Here is a 13,420-nt window from a genome sequence, read left to right on the forward strand (position 1 = left end):
CTAATAACCTTTGCTTTACACCACAGTATAATAAGTGTTCCATTTGCTTCTATTAAAAAGTCTTTTGAGTCATTGGTAACAACTGTACTGCTTAAACAGCAGTCAGGACTGCCTGGTACAGTTTTATTTGAAAAAAAAACAACTCCAGGAAAATACCCTCTAAATTGAAGAGTTTGGGTAGAGGGAGATTGCAGTTCACCTTTGCTCTACCCAAATACATTATTTGTGTCAATCGTGGTTCAGTTGGTAGCACTGTCTCATCTGAGTCAGAAGGTGGTGGTTTCAAGCCCCACTCTAGGACTTGAGCACAGAAATCAAAACTGACACCCCAATGCTGTACTAAGGGAGTGCTGCTCTGTTGGAGGTGCTGTCCTTTAGATGAGGTGTTAAAGGGAGACCCTGTCTGCGCTCTCTCTTGGATGTAAAAGATCCCAGGGTGCTATATCAAAGAGGAGCAGGGCAGTTCTCCCAAATGTCCTGGCCAAATCTATCCCCCAATCAACATCAAAAAAAGCAGATTATCTGATCATTATCACATTGCTGATTGTGGGAGTTTGTTGTGTGCAAATTGCCTGCCATGTTTCCTACATTGCAATTATGACCATACTTCCAAAGTACTTCACTGAGATGTCCTGTGGTCGTTTATAAAGCAAGTCTTTCATCCATGTGCCTTTTCAGCCATTGCTAAGGCACTATCCAGGATCGGACATTTACTCCACGTTTATTTGTGCCAATTTAATTTGATAAATGAAAACAAAATATAAAACGCATATATGTATAATTTTAGAAAGTTGCCATCTGTATGAAGAAAGGCACATTGCACCACTACACAATATAGTGACATTAACTGCATCAAACCTCACCATCGTGCTACCAACTAAAATGGTGCACAGCTCTTCTCCGTCTCCAAATAAAAAGGATTGGCAGATACTGTTTCTTCATCGTGCTTTGTTAATCATACAGGAAAATAGGACTCTTATTCTGAAATGAGTTGCTAGTCCAAAATATTTAAGCATTACCGATTCACTGGTGGAAAGGATGTTTATTTAAATATGATAATGATACTTCTAAACAGTATGCACTGATTAATTTAAAATAGCAACTTTGTGGTACAATGCCATTAAGCACTAAGAGCACAAAAAGCCTGCAACAGTTTTTTAATAAAATTACACCCTAGGATTTAAGTGTGTTGCAATGGAACTTAAAGCACATATTTAATGAAAAGTGAAATTTCAGGATAGTGATGCCAGTAAACAAAGTATAACTTGATTGAGTATTTGTTGCAATGAATTTTTAAAATCTTGGCTCAGTATGGTGCACTGTTAACGCTGAGATTTGTGAACTAGTGTGTAACTTAATAAAGTGTTTATGAAATTCCTTGCAGATTTTAACTCTTAAGGTGTAGGTGGCAATTGTCATGTTACTGCATGGTGCGCATAAGGAAGATCAGCTCCAGGAAGTGTACTTCAGCTTTAATTGAAATGTTTATCTGCTGAAGGAGTATTCAAATTACAGTAGCCTGCCAAACAATTCTTAGAACCAGATATTCCATCTTCTCGTGTATGAAGGCACAAAGCCCAAGCAGATCTCCCTGATAAATCTCCTTATATTGTGTGAGGTAAATCAGCAGTAAGCAGAGCATTGTGATCAACAGTATGCAAACCAATTACATGTACTCTTGAGATACAAGTCAAATCTTGCCTTAATCACCACTGAACAGGGTCCTAAACCAATTTATCCACCTCTTCAATAATGGCAACTTGGTAATCCATGCTTTAATCTGTTCTAAGAATAAGGAGAAAATCCATTGGTTTAGGCTAGATCACGATATATATTTGTGTGTGTGTACACACTGTACAGTTATTTTGATCAATGAACTACATCCCAAAGTATGGGAAGAAGGAACCAATCATAGGAAATCCACAAATGTCATTTGTACGTATAAACACAGATTAAACCCCAACAACATGCATTCCACTGGAGGAAGCGGTACAAAGAATCAGCAGTTTTAATAAATGAATTAAAATGAAGGTTCTCGAGCTTTCACTGCACAGCAGAATCTTTCTTCTTCATGATGGAGAAGACTGGCTAACTGTCGCTCCAGCAGATAATGCAAATTGGCACATAATCAAAAGTGCTTGGTCTGCAGTCAAATCAAAATCAAACTGCCTTGTTATTGCACTGAATAGGGCCGAGATAATGTTCACTCTCCAGGCACTATGAAAAGAAAGAGGAGGCAAAAATCTTTTATGTCCAGTTGACATACGCTTTATGCTGCATTGAAACTTTCAGGGACTTCCTGAACAGGGGCAGGACAACAGCAATCATGGAAATGAGTCAGGAGGGTGAATTTCGGGCCCCTTGCGTTAGTCTGAAGCAAGGGCTGCCCATTTTGAGGGGAGAAGCTTTATGTCTGGACACTAACATTGTTAGGTCTGAGGGTGTCAGACAGTAAGGCAGGGGAGGCCTGAGAAGGTAAGTGGGACTGTCTTTGCAGCCTCTCCAACACACTTTGGGCCTGGAAGCTTTCTGGATGCTGTTGTCCAAACATTTCCTATTTCCGGACACAGGTGTACCATGCCGTGCAGATGACCTGATCCACCCAGCTTGGGCACTCTGAGGCCTGCAAAGGCACAGCACACTTTGAACAGGCTTTGCCCATCTAGCACCTGCTGAGAGGAGGAATACTGTGGCCAATAAGGTTGAGCTTCTTTTGATCTGTTTATGATACCTAATTAGCATTTGCAGGTAGACCCACATTTTTTTCTCTTTCAAAAATAATATTTTGTTCAGAAAAAAAATGTGGACAGTGAAGTGCTGTAATGCCCAGGTCCTTCTGGTCTCCTGGCCCAAAGCTGAATGTCAGAGCTGCACGGATGGTTCTTTTGGGTACTAGACATCCAGATAATGGGGCATTATACCCATCTGGTTCACTAATATCCTTTAGGGAAGGAAATCTGCCATCCTTACCTGGTCTGGCCTACATGTGACTCCAGACCCACAGCAATGTGGTTGACTCTTACACGCCCTTTGAAATGGCCTATCAAGCCACTCAGTTGTATCTAACCGCTAGCACTGTGGGTGTACCTACCCCACATGGACTGCAGCAGCTCAAGAAGGCAGCTCACCGCCACCTTCTCAAGGGCAATTAGGGATGGGCAATAAATGCTGACCTGGCCAGCAATGCCCACATCCCATGCCTGAATAAAAAAAAAAAATTTGCTGTGACAAGACATCTAACAGAACCCACTGTTAGTTAAATTTTCCCTTGCCCTTTAGGTTTTTTAAAGTTTGCATGGCTAGTTGTTGAAAGTGTGTGCTGATAATGTCGTGGTAAGGGAAATCAGGCATCTGGGACCTGAGTAATAGGGCAAGCAGCTGTGAACCTCTTTAACCAATCAGATTGAAGGACTAAGAAATAAACAGCCAAGCAGGACATGCAAATTAAAGAGGGTGAATTAAAAGTCAAATCAAATACAGGAAGAGAAATAGAGAGGGAAAGAAAGATTGGATTGAGAGAGAGTTACAAACTTTTGATTGACAAGGGAGTTGAGGGTCATGTGGGGTAGGCAGGAAAGTGGAGTTAGGGCCACAATCAGATCAGCCATGATCTTATTGAATGGTGGAGTAGGCTTGAGGGGCTGAATGGTCTACTCCTACTTCTTACATTCTTAGGGAAAAGACTGAAAGGAAACTTTTTTAAATGTAGCAATTTAAAATTTGACACTTAAAATCTCCAACAAAAATAACACTTGAAGGAATGAGACTGCACTCTTGTGATAGTCAGTTTTCAGCGCCAGAGTCTGATTGGCATTAATTAATACTTATCACCTCATTAAAAGGATACTCGGGCTTTAAATGACATGTCTTCACTTTTCTGTTGCATGTGTACTTTCCATCTACCATACAAATACAACAACCTCATGCTGTTCAATGCATTCCAATGGTGAGCCAGACAGGGAGATGCCATTTTCATGAAATTAATGCTGGAGCGATGCTACTTCTGGGCATCGTTTGTTAACCTCACAACTGCCGCTTGCCTGAAGTGACTCTACCTTTGAGCTTAAATAACAGTGAGTGCCATTAGCTTCACCATCATTTTGGCAGTAAATTCTGGGCCTATAACTGCTTATCCTGTTGGTCAAAGAACAGTGTCTGGAAAATCAATTCTAAACATTCCATTGCATTTTCACTGTCTTATGCAAAGTTAAGCCGAAACTCCTGCAAAAATTCTTACAGATGATCGAGAGAAGATAATCGATGTTCCACTTTATATTAAAATTAGAATTAGAACATTACAGCGCAGTACAGGCCCTTCGGCCCTCGATGTTGCGCCGACCTGTGAAACCATCTGACCTACACTATTCCATTTTCATCCATATGTCTATCCAATGACCACTTAAATGCCCTTAAAGTTGGCGAGTGTACTACTGTTGCAGGCAGGGCGTTCCAAGCCCCTACTACTCTCTGAGTAAAGAAACTACCTCTAACATCTGTCCTATATCTATCACCCCTCAACTTAAAGCTATGTCCCCTCGTGTTTGCCATCACCATCCAAGGAAAATGACTCTCACTATCCACCCTATCTAACCCTCTGATTATCTTATATGTCTCTATTAAGTCACCTCTCCTCCTCCTTCTCTCCAACGAAAACAACCTCAAGTCCCTCAGCCTTTCCTCGTAAGACCTTCCCTCCATACCAGGCAACATCCTAGTAAATCTCCTCTGCACCCTTTCCAAAGCTTCCACATCCTTCCTATAATGCGGTGACCAGAACTGCACGCAATACTCCAGGTGCGGCCTCACCAGAGTTTTGTACAGCTGCAGCATGACCTCGTGGCTCCGAAACTTGATCCCCCTACTAATAAAAGCTAACACACCATATGCCTTCTTAACAGCCCTATTAACCTGGGTAGCAACCTTCAGGGATTTATGTACCTGGACACCAAGATCTCTCTGCTCATCTACACTACCAAGAATCTTCCCATTAGCCCAGTACTCTGCATTCCTGTTACTCCTTCCAAAGTGAATCACCTCACACTTTTCCGCATTAAACTCCATTTGCCATCTCTCAGCCCAGCTCTGCAGCCTATCTATGTCCCTCTGTACCCTACAACATCCTTCGGCACTATCCACAACTCCACCGACCTTCGTGTCATCCGCAAATTTACTAACCCACCCTTCTACACCCTCATCCAGGTCATTTATAAAAATGACAAACAGCAGTGGCCCCAAAACAGATCCTTGCGGTACACCACTAGTAACTAAACTCCAGGATGAACATTTGCCATCAACCACCACCCTCTGTCTTCTTTCAGCTAGCCAATTTCTGATCCAAAGCTCTAAATCACCTTCAACCCCATACTTCTGTATTTTCTGCAATAGCCTACCGTGGGGAACCTTATCAAACGCCTTACTGAAATCCATATACACCACATCCACTGCTTTACCCTCATCCACCTGTTTGGTTACCTTCTCGAAAAACTGAATAAGGTTTGTGAGGCACGACCTACCCTTCACAAAACCGTGCTGACTATCGCTAATGAACTTATTCTTTTCAAGATGATTATAAATCCTATCTCTTATAACCTTTTCTAACATTTTACCCACAACCGAAGTAAGGCTCACAGGTCTATAATTACCAGGGCTGTCTCTACTCCCCTTCTTGAACAAGGGGAGGACATTTGCTATCCTCCAGTCTTCCGGCACTATTCCTGTCGACAATGACGACATAAAGATCAAGGGCAAAGGCTCTGCAATCTCCTCCCTGGCTTCCCAGAGAATCCTAGGATAAATCCCATCTGGCCCAGTGGACTTATCTATTTTCACACTTTCCAAAATTGCTAACACCTCCTCCTTGTGAACCTCAATCCCATCGAGCCTAGTAGTCTGAATCTCAGTATTCTCCTCGACAACATTTTCTTTCTCTACTGTAAATACTGACGAAAAATATTCATTTAACGCTTCCCCTATCTCCTCTGATTCCACACACAACTTCCCACTACTATCCTTGATTGGCCCTAATCTAACTCTAGTCATTCTTTTATTCCTGATATACCTATAGAAAGCCTTAGGGTTTTCCTTGATCCTATCCGCCAATGACTTCTCGTGTCCTTTCCTTGCTCTTCTTAGCTCTCCCTTTCGATCCTTCCTGGCTAGCTTGTAACTCTCAAATGCCCTAACTGAGCCTTCACGTCTCATCCTAACATAAGCCTTCTTCTTCCTCTTGACAAGCGCTTCAACTTCTTTAGTAAATCACGGCTCCCTCGCTCGACAACTTCCTCCCTGCCTGACAGGTACATACTTATCAAGGACACGCAGTAGCTGCTCCTTGAATAAGCTCCACATTTCGATGTGTATTTAAAATTGTAAATGTGTCAATGTTTACAGGTTTTACAGTAATAGTGACTCAACTGTGAGCATTTCCAGTTCAAGCATCCCACTCCTTGCCAGCTGAATAGCGTAGCTCGCTCAATATATATGCACTGGTTGTGCCAAGTACTTGAATGGAAATGTCCACTTAATGGCAGCAGACCAATGCACCTCTGTGGTATTGAGTTGACTCAATTTATTTCCTTTTCCCCTTCTAACTAGGTGTGTTCACCTGAGCCAGGATGGGTAAGCAGAATAGTAAACTGCGTCCCGAAGTCCTGCAGGATCTTCGCGAGAACACAGAATTCACTGACCACGAGCTCCAGGAATGGTACAAAGGTTTCCTGAAAGACTGCCCGAGTGGAAATCTGACTGTTGAAGAATTTAAGAAAATATATGCAAATTTCTTCCCTTATGGTGACGCCTCCAAATTTGCAGAGCATGTGTTCCGCACCTTTGACACCAATGCCGATGGAACGATTGATTTTCGAGAATTTATTATTGCGCTGAGTGTCACGTCCCGTGGCAAGCTGGAGCAGAAGTTGAAGTGGGCATTCAGCATGTATGACCTGGATGGCAATGGGTACATCAGTCGAGATGAAATGCTAGAAATTGTGCAGGTATGATTCCCATTGATCCAATTCTGTCGAGGTTAATTCAGGAGTACACGTGTTTTGAAATCATCACAGATAAGCTTTTAGAAAGTTGAGGCCTGGTTTTCTTCAGCTGTTCCTTTTCAATCTTTTGGAAATTTTTGGTGTAAGCCTGATGTTTCGGTTTTCCATAATTCCTTGATTAAAAAAAAGGATACTTTTAATTATTTATCTTTTCACTAATTGTACCAGTATTTCTCTTTGTAAATTGTAATTTCTTCAAGAATTTTTTTCTGCTCCCAAAACCTCACAAATATAGAAGTTTTTTTTATCTTGTTGTTTAAACTGAAACCTGTTTTTAGGGTAGAAATATACTAATGCTGCTTTCACTTTTTTATCCAGAGTGGGGGTGCAGACTTTGAAAATAGAGCCCAGTGTGATTACATTCATATAATTCATAATTACCTTGTCACAAATGAGTCATGAAGTACTCAATGAAGTTAACATCCAATTGCCCCTTTTGATATTATGTTACTATGGGTACGAGTATATACACAGAATCCAATATGAATGTATTTTTTTTTTAAAAAGGGTTAATTGTGCCCTCATCAATGCAAAGGATATCAGTCCACTTTTGTCACTCATTGTCAACATTGAGCACTCACAAGTTAGAATATAGTACAACAGCTGCCAAACAATGCTTCATTTACTCTCCCTCGACAATGTAATTCAGCCCCAATTGTAAAGGAGACAGAGTTTGCTGAATTAGAGATGTTTGCCAATGCTCACCAGGAATGAGATTGAGAATGTCCAAACTTAGGTTACTTTTTGGAAGGTTAATTGCCATTAGGTTGCTCTGTGGCCTCATGAGGAAGTGTGTTGTGACAGAACTATTACTAGTACATCTGTTGCTGCAGGTAAATAGTGCTTCCAAAGTTTGGAAACAACTAAGTATGCCATACAATGATTGTACTTGGGCACACAACATGCATGACTGACCAGATGTGCGATGATAAATATTTTCACCAATGAACCTGACTACATGAATCTTGAGCTTATGGGTTGACAACAAAAACAACAACAAGAAATGCTGGATTCACTCAGCAGGTCTGGCAGCATCTGTGGAAAGAGAAGCAGAGTTAACGTTTCGGGTCAGTGACCCTTCTTCGGAACTGACAAATATTAGAAAAGTCACAGATTATAAACAAGTGAGGTGGGGGTTGGGCAAGAGATAACAAAGGAGAAGGTGCAGATTGGACCAGGCCACATAGCTGACCAAAAGGTCACAGAGCAAAGGCAAACAATATGTTAATGGTGTTTTGAAAGACAAAGCATTAGTACAGATTAGGTGTGAATATACTGAATATAGTACATCAGCAAGTGCAAACCTGAAGAAAAACAACCTGAAAAAAACAATGGGTAAGCAAACTGAACAAACTAAGATGAAATGAAATAAATGCAAAAAATGTAAAAAGGAATGCAAAAAAAAGGAAGAAAAAATAACTAAAAATGACTAAAAATGAAAGTAAAGTGGGGGGCTGTCATGCTCTGAAATTATTGAACTCAATGTTCAGTCCGGCAGGCTGTAGTGTGCCTAATCGGTAGATGAGATGCTGTTCCTCGAGCTTGCGTTGATGTTCACTGGAACACTGCAGCAATCCCAGGACAGAGATGTGAGCATGAGAGCAGGGGGGAGTGTTGAAATGGCAAGCAACCGGAAGCTCAGGGTCCTGCTTGCGGACTGAGCGGAGATGTTCCGCAAAGCGGTCACCCAGTCTGCGCTTGGTCTCCCCAATGTAGAGGAGACCACACTGTGAGCAGCGAATACAGTATACTACATTGAAAGAAGTACAAGTAAATCGCTGCTTCACCTGAAAGGAGTGTTTGGGGCCTGGGATAGTGAGGAGAGAGGAGGTAAATGGGCAGGTATTACACCTCCTGCGATTGCAAGGGAAGGTGCCCTGGGACGAGGACGAGGTGGTGGGGGTAATGGAGGAGTGGACCAGGGTGTCGCGGAGGGAACGATCCCTTCGGAATGCTGACAGGGGAAGGGAGGGGAAGATGCGACTGGTAGTGGCATCACGCTGGAGGTGGCGAAAATGGCGGAGGATGATCCTTTGGATATGGAGGCTAGTGGGATGAAAAGTGAGGACAAGGGGAACCCTGTCACGGTTCTGGGAGGGAGGGGAAGGGGTGAGGGTAGAGGTGCGGGGAATGGGTCGGACACGGTTGAGGGCCCTGTCAACCACAGTGGGGGGAAATCCTCGGTTGAGGAAAAAGGAGGTCATATCAGAAGCACCGTCATGGAAGGTAGCATCATCAGAGCAGATGCGTCGGAGACGGAGAAACTGGGAGAATGGAATGGAGTCCTTACAGGAGGTAGGGTGTGAAGAAGTGTAGTCGAGGTAGCTGTGGGAGTCAGTGGGCTTATAATGGATATTGGTAGACAACCTATCCCCAGAGATGGAGACAGAGAAGTCCTCGACTTCTCTGTCTCCATCTCTGGGGATAGGTTGTCTACCAATATCCATTATAAGCCCACTGACTCCCACAGCTACCTCGACTACACTTCTTCACACCCTACCTCCTGTAAGGACTCCATTCCATTCTCCCAGTTTCTCCGTCTCCGACGCATCTGCTCTGATGATGCTACCTTCCATGACGGTGCTTCTGATATGACCTCCTTTTTCCTCAACCGAGGATTTCCCCCCACTGTGGTTGACAGGGCCCTCAACCGTGTCCGACCCATTCCCCGCACCTCTACCCTCACCCCTTCCCCTCCCTCCCAGAACCGTGACAGGGTTCCCCTTGTCCTCACTTTTCATCCCACCAGCCTCCATATCCAAAGGATCATCCTCCGCCATTTTCGCCACCTCCAGCGTGATGCCACTACCAGTCGCATCTTCCCCTCCCTTCCCCTGTCAGCATTCCGAAGGGATCGTTCCCTCCGCGACACCCTGGTCCACTCCTCCATTACCCCCACCACCTCGTCCTCGTCCCAGGGCACCTTCCCTTGCAATCGCAGGAGGTGTAATACCTGCCCATTTACCTCCTCTCTCCTCACTATCCCAGGCCCCAAACACTCCTTTCAGGTGAAGCAGCGATTTACTTGTACTTCTTTCAATGTAGTATACTGTATTCGCTGCTCACAGTGTGGTCTCCTCTACATTGGGGAGACCAAGCGCAGACTGGGTGACCGCTTTGCGGAACATCTCCGCTCAGTCCGCAAGCAGGACCCTGAGCTTCCGGTTGCTTGCCATTTCAACACTCCCCCCTGCTCTCATGCTCACATCTCTGTCCTGGGATTGCTGCAGTGTTCCAGTGAACATCAACGCAAGCTCGAGGAACAGCATCTCATCTACCGATTAGGCACACTACAGCCTGCCGGACTGAACATTGAGTTCAATAATTTCAGAGCATGACAGCCCCCCACTTTACTTTCATTTTTAGTCATTTTTAGTTATTTTTTCTTCCTTTTTTTTGCATTCCTTTTTACATTTTTTGCATTTATTTCATTTCATCTTAGTTTGTTCAGTTTGCTTACCCATTGTTTTTTTCAGGTTGTTTTTCTTCAGGTTTGCACTTGCTGATGTTCTATATTCAGTATATTCACACCTAATCTGTACTAATGCTTTGTCTTTCAAAACACCATTAACATATTGTTTGCCTTTGCTCTGTGACCTTTTGGTCAGCTATGTGGCCTGGTCCAATCTGCACCTTCTCCTTTGTTATCTCTTGCCCAACCCCCACCTCACTTGTTTATAATCTGTGACTTTTCTAATATTTGTCAGTTCCGAAGAAGGGTCACTGACCCGAAACGTTAACTCTGCTTCTCTTTCCACAGATGCTGCCAGACCTGCTGAGTGAATCCAGCATTTCTTGTTTTTGTTTCAGATTTCCAGCATCCGCAGTATTTTGCTTTTATAACAAAAACAACAACTTGGGCTGAATTTTACCAGCTCCCCAACGTCGGGGGTCGTGGCGGGTGGGGGAGGTGGTGGGCCAGAAAATACTTCCAGGAGAGGCCTGACACAGGCCTCGACTCCAAGAAGGCTCCGCCACATTTTACCGGCAGTGGCGAGGCCCTGAGGTGCTCCCCCCCTCCCCCCCCCCCCCGCCATTTGGCGATGCAGCCTTAATTTTAATATTTAAATAAATGTTAATATATGCATAAACACTTACCTTGTCCCGACGCCGTCCCACACCGATATTCCAGCTGGTGGCTGGAACTCCTGTGCCTTCGGTGGTGGAGTGCAGATATTTCAGTGGGATGTGGGGTGCAAGTGATTACAGAGATCAGGAGGGGCGAGACCAGGGAGGGATTTGAAAATGAGAGTTTTAAAATAGAGGCATTGTTTAACCGGGAACCAATGTATGCCAACGAGCACAGGGGTAATGGGTGAAGGGGCCTTGTTGTACGTTAAGACACGGGCAACAGAGTTTTAAATAACCTCAGGTTTACGGAGGGTAGAATGTGGGAAGCCAGCCAGGAGTTCTTTGTTACCTCTCGAATTGACTGTTCCATTAGGGTTTTAGCAGTAAATGAGCTGAGGCAGGGACAGAGTCGAGCAATATTACAGTGGTGGAAATAGGTGGTCTTAGTGATGGTGAGGTATGTGGTCAAAAGCTCAACTTGGGTTTGAATATGACACCAAGTTTGTGAGTTTGGCCTCAGACAATTGTTTGGGAGAGGGATGGAGTTGGTGGCTAGGGAATGATGTTTGGTAGCAGAGACTGAAGAAAATGGCTTTGGTCCTCTCAATGTTTAATTGGAGGAAATTTCTGTTGATCCAGTACTGGATGTCAGACAAGCAGTCCAATAATTTAGAGGGAATGTAGAGGTCAAGACAAGTGGTGATGAGGTAGAGCTGAGTGTCCTCAGCATACATGTGAAAGATAACTCTGTATTTTTGGATAATGTTGCCAAGGGACAAAATGTAGATGAGAAATGGGGGGGTGGGGGGGAGGGCAAGGATAGATCATTGGGGGACACCAGAGGGTAATGGTATGGGAGAGGGAGGCAAAGTAATTGCAGATGATTTTCTGACTGCAGTAGATAAGAATGGAGCCAGTGAGTGAAGTCTTATCCAACTGGATGACAGTGAAAAGGTGTTAGAGGAGAATGGTGTGGTCAGCTGTGTCAAAGGTTGCAGACAGGTGGAGGAGGACAAGGAGGGATTTTTTTTAACTTTTGTCAGAGTCGCAGTGGATATCATTTCTGACTTTAAGAACTGTTTTAGTACTGTGGCAGTGATAGAAACCTGATTGGAGGGATTCAAGCATGGAGTTCCAAAAAGATGGGGACAGATTTGGAGATGATAACACATTCAAGAATGGGGCAATAGTTTGCAGAAGTCATGAGCGCCTTGCACTTGTTGGAGGTGAGGGTGGAGCAGGCAGTGGAGAAGGGTTGCAGTTGAGAAAAGAAGGTGGAGTTATCTTTGCATTCCAGGATGATCCTGGAATATTGAGCAGTTTTAGTAGATGACCTGACAGTGCTTTATGTGGTCCAGTGAGATCTGGTGGTGAATGACTAAACCAGTTGTCTGCCATGTCTGTTCAAGTCGGCCTGCCTTTCGGGTGCCTCATGCATGCAGATCTCTAAATCACTTGGTTGCTTAGGACAAGCTATGTTTTTGACATTTACAATACCTTTTCAAATTAGATGAATTTTAATAAGTTAACTGTGAGTTATTATAACTTATGAATATCTATTGAAGGTTCTTTCTAATGTCACTGTGACTTTATAGCACTGAAAATATTGTTCACTTCCATTGGTATTTCTCCATCTCCATAAAGCCTGGTGAATAATTTGCACCCTAATGTATGTTTTAGTTCCCCTAAATACTGATAAACATCTTATGTACAGTATTTAATGGTATGTTGTGAAATATGGAGGCTTCTCTTTGCTGAGTTGTAAAAACAGAATTGAGTATGCATTAAAAGGAGCTGAATTACACAAAAAAACATTACAGGGCCAAGTGAGTTATTCAATGCTTCCTACGGGCCAATTCCCACAACCCCATCATGAAATAATTGTCACGGACCACTGCTCAGCACTGCGTTTTCTGTTTAAATGCTACATATACAGCAAATGGTCAAGAATCTAGCACTGTGGATGTACTGACACCATATGGACTGCAGCGGTTTAATAAGGTGGCTCACCACCACCACCTTCTCGAAGGCAATTAGGGATGGGCAATAAATGCTGGCCTAGCCAGCGAAGCGCACATCCTGTGAAAGAATTTTTTATTGATGTTACTTATTTATTTTAAGTATCGATCTGGAGATTCCTTGAAATGCCTTGCATCACAGTATCACGTTTTTAAAATTGTAGCATCTGCCAGTGACCTCGAGAGGGAGATGAGAGTTTCCTGTGTCTCCTCATTCAGATTCCTGTTGGTGCTGACATCAATGTTAAACTGTTGTTTTAAAAAAAAAACAGAACTCTCTGG

The 13,420-nt window shown here is 43.4% G+C and overlaps 1 protein-coding gene across 4 annotated transcripts in view; it reads left to right on the plus strand.

The window, feature by feature from the left end:
- LOC137347161 (hippocalcin-like protein 1) overlaps nt 1–13,420 on the plus strand; it is a 132,800-nt gene that overhangs the window by 92,646 nt on the left and 26,734 nt on the right. For 3 of the 4 annotated variants that reach the window (XM_068011327.1, XM_068011326.1, XM_068011325.1), the window contains one exon: nt 6,595–6,992. In XM_068011327.1, the coding sequence (XP_067867428.1) occupies nt 6,615–6,992 (378 nt within the window). In that variant the 5' untranslated portion in view covers nt 6,595–6,614. Of the gene's footprint in view, nt 1–3,955; nt 4,074–6,594; nt 6,993–13,420 lie in introns of all 4 variants that reach the window. The other variant, XM_068011329.1, reaches the window with a different exon arrangement.

This window comes from Heterodontus francisci, chromosome 31 (genome assembly GCF_036365525.1).
Source record: "Heterodontus francisci isolate sHetFra1 chromosome 31, sHetFra1.hap1, whole genome shotgun sequence".
NCBI classification, from domain to species: domain Eukaryota; kingdom Metazoa; phylum Chordata; class Chondrichthyes; order Heterodontiformes; family Heterodontidae; genus Heterodontus; species Heterodontus francisci.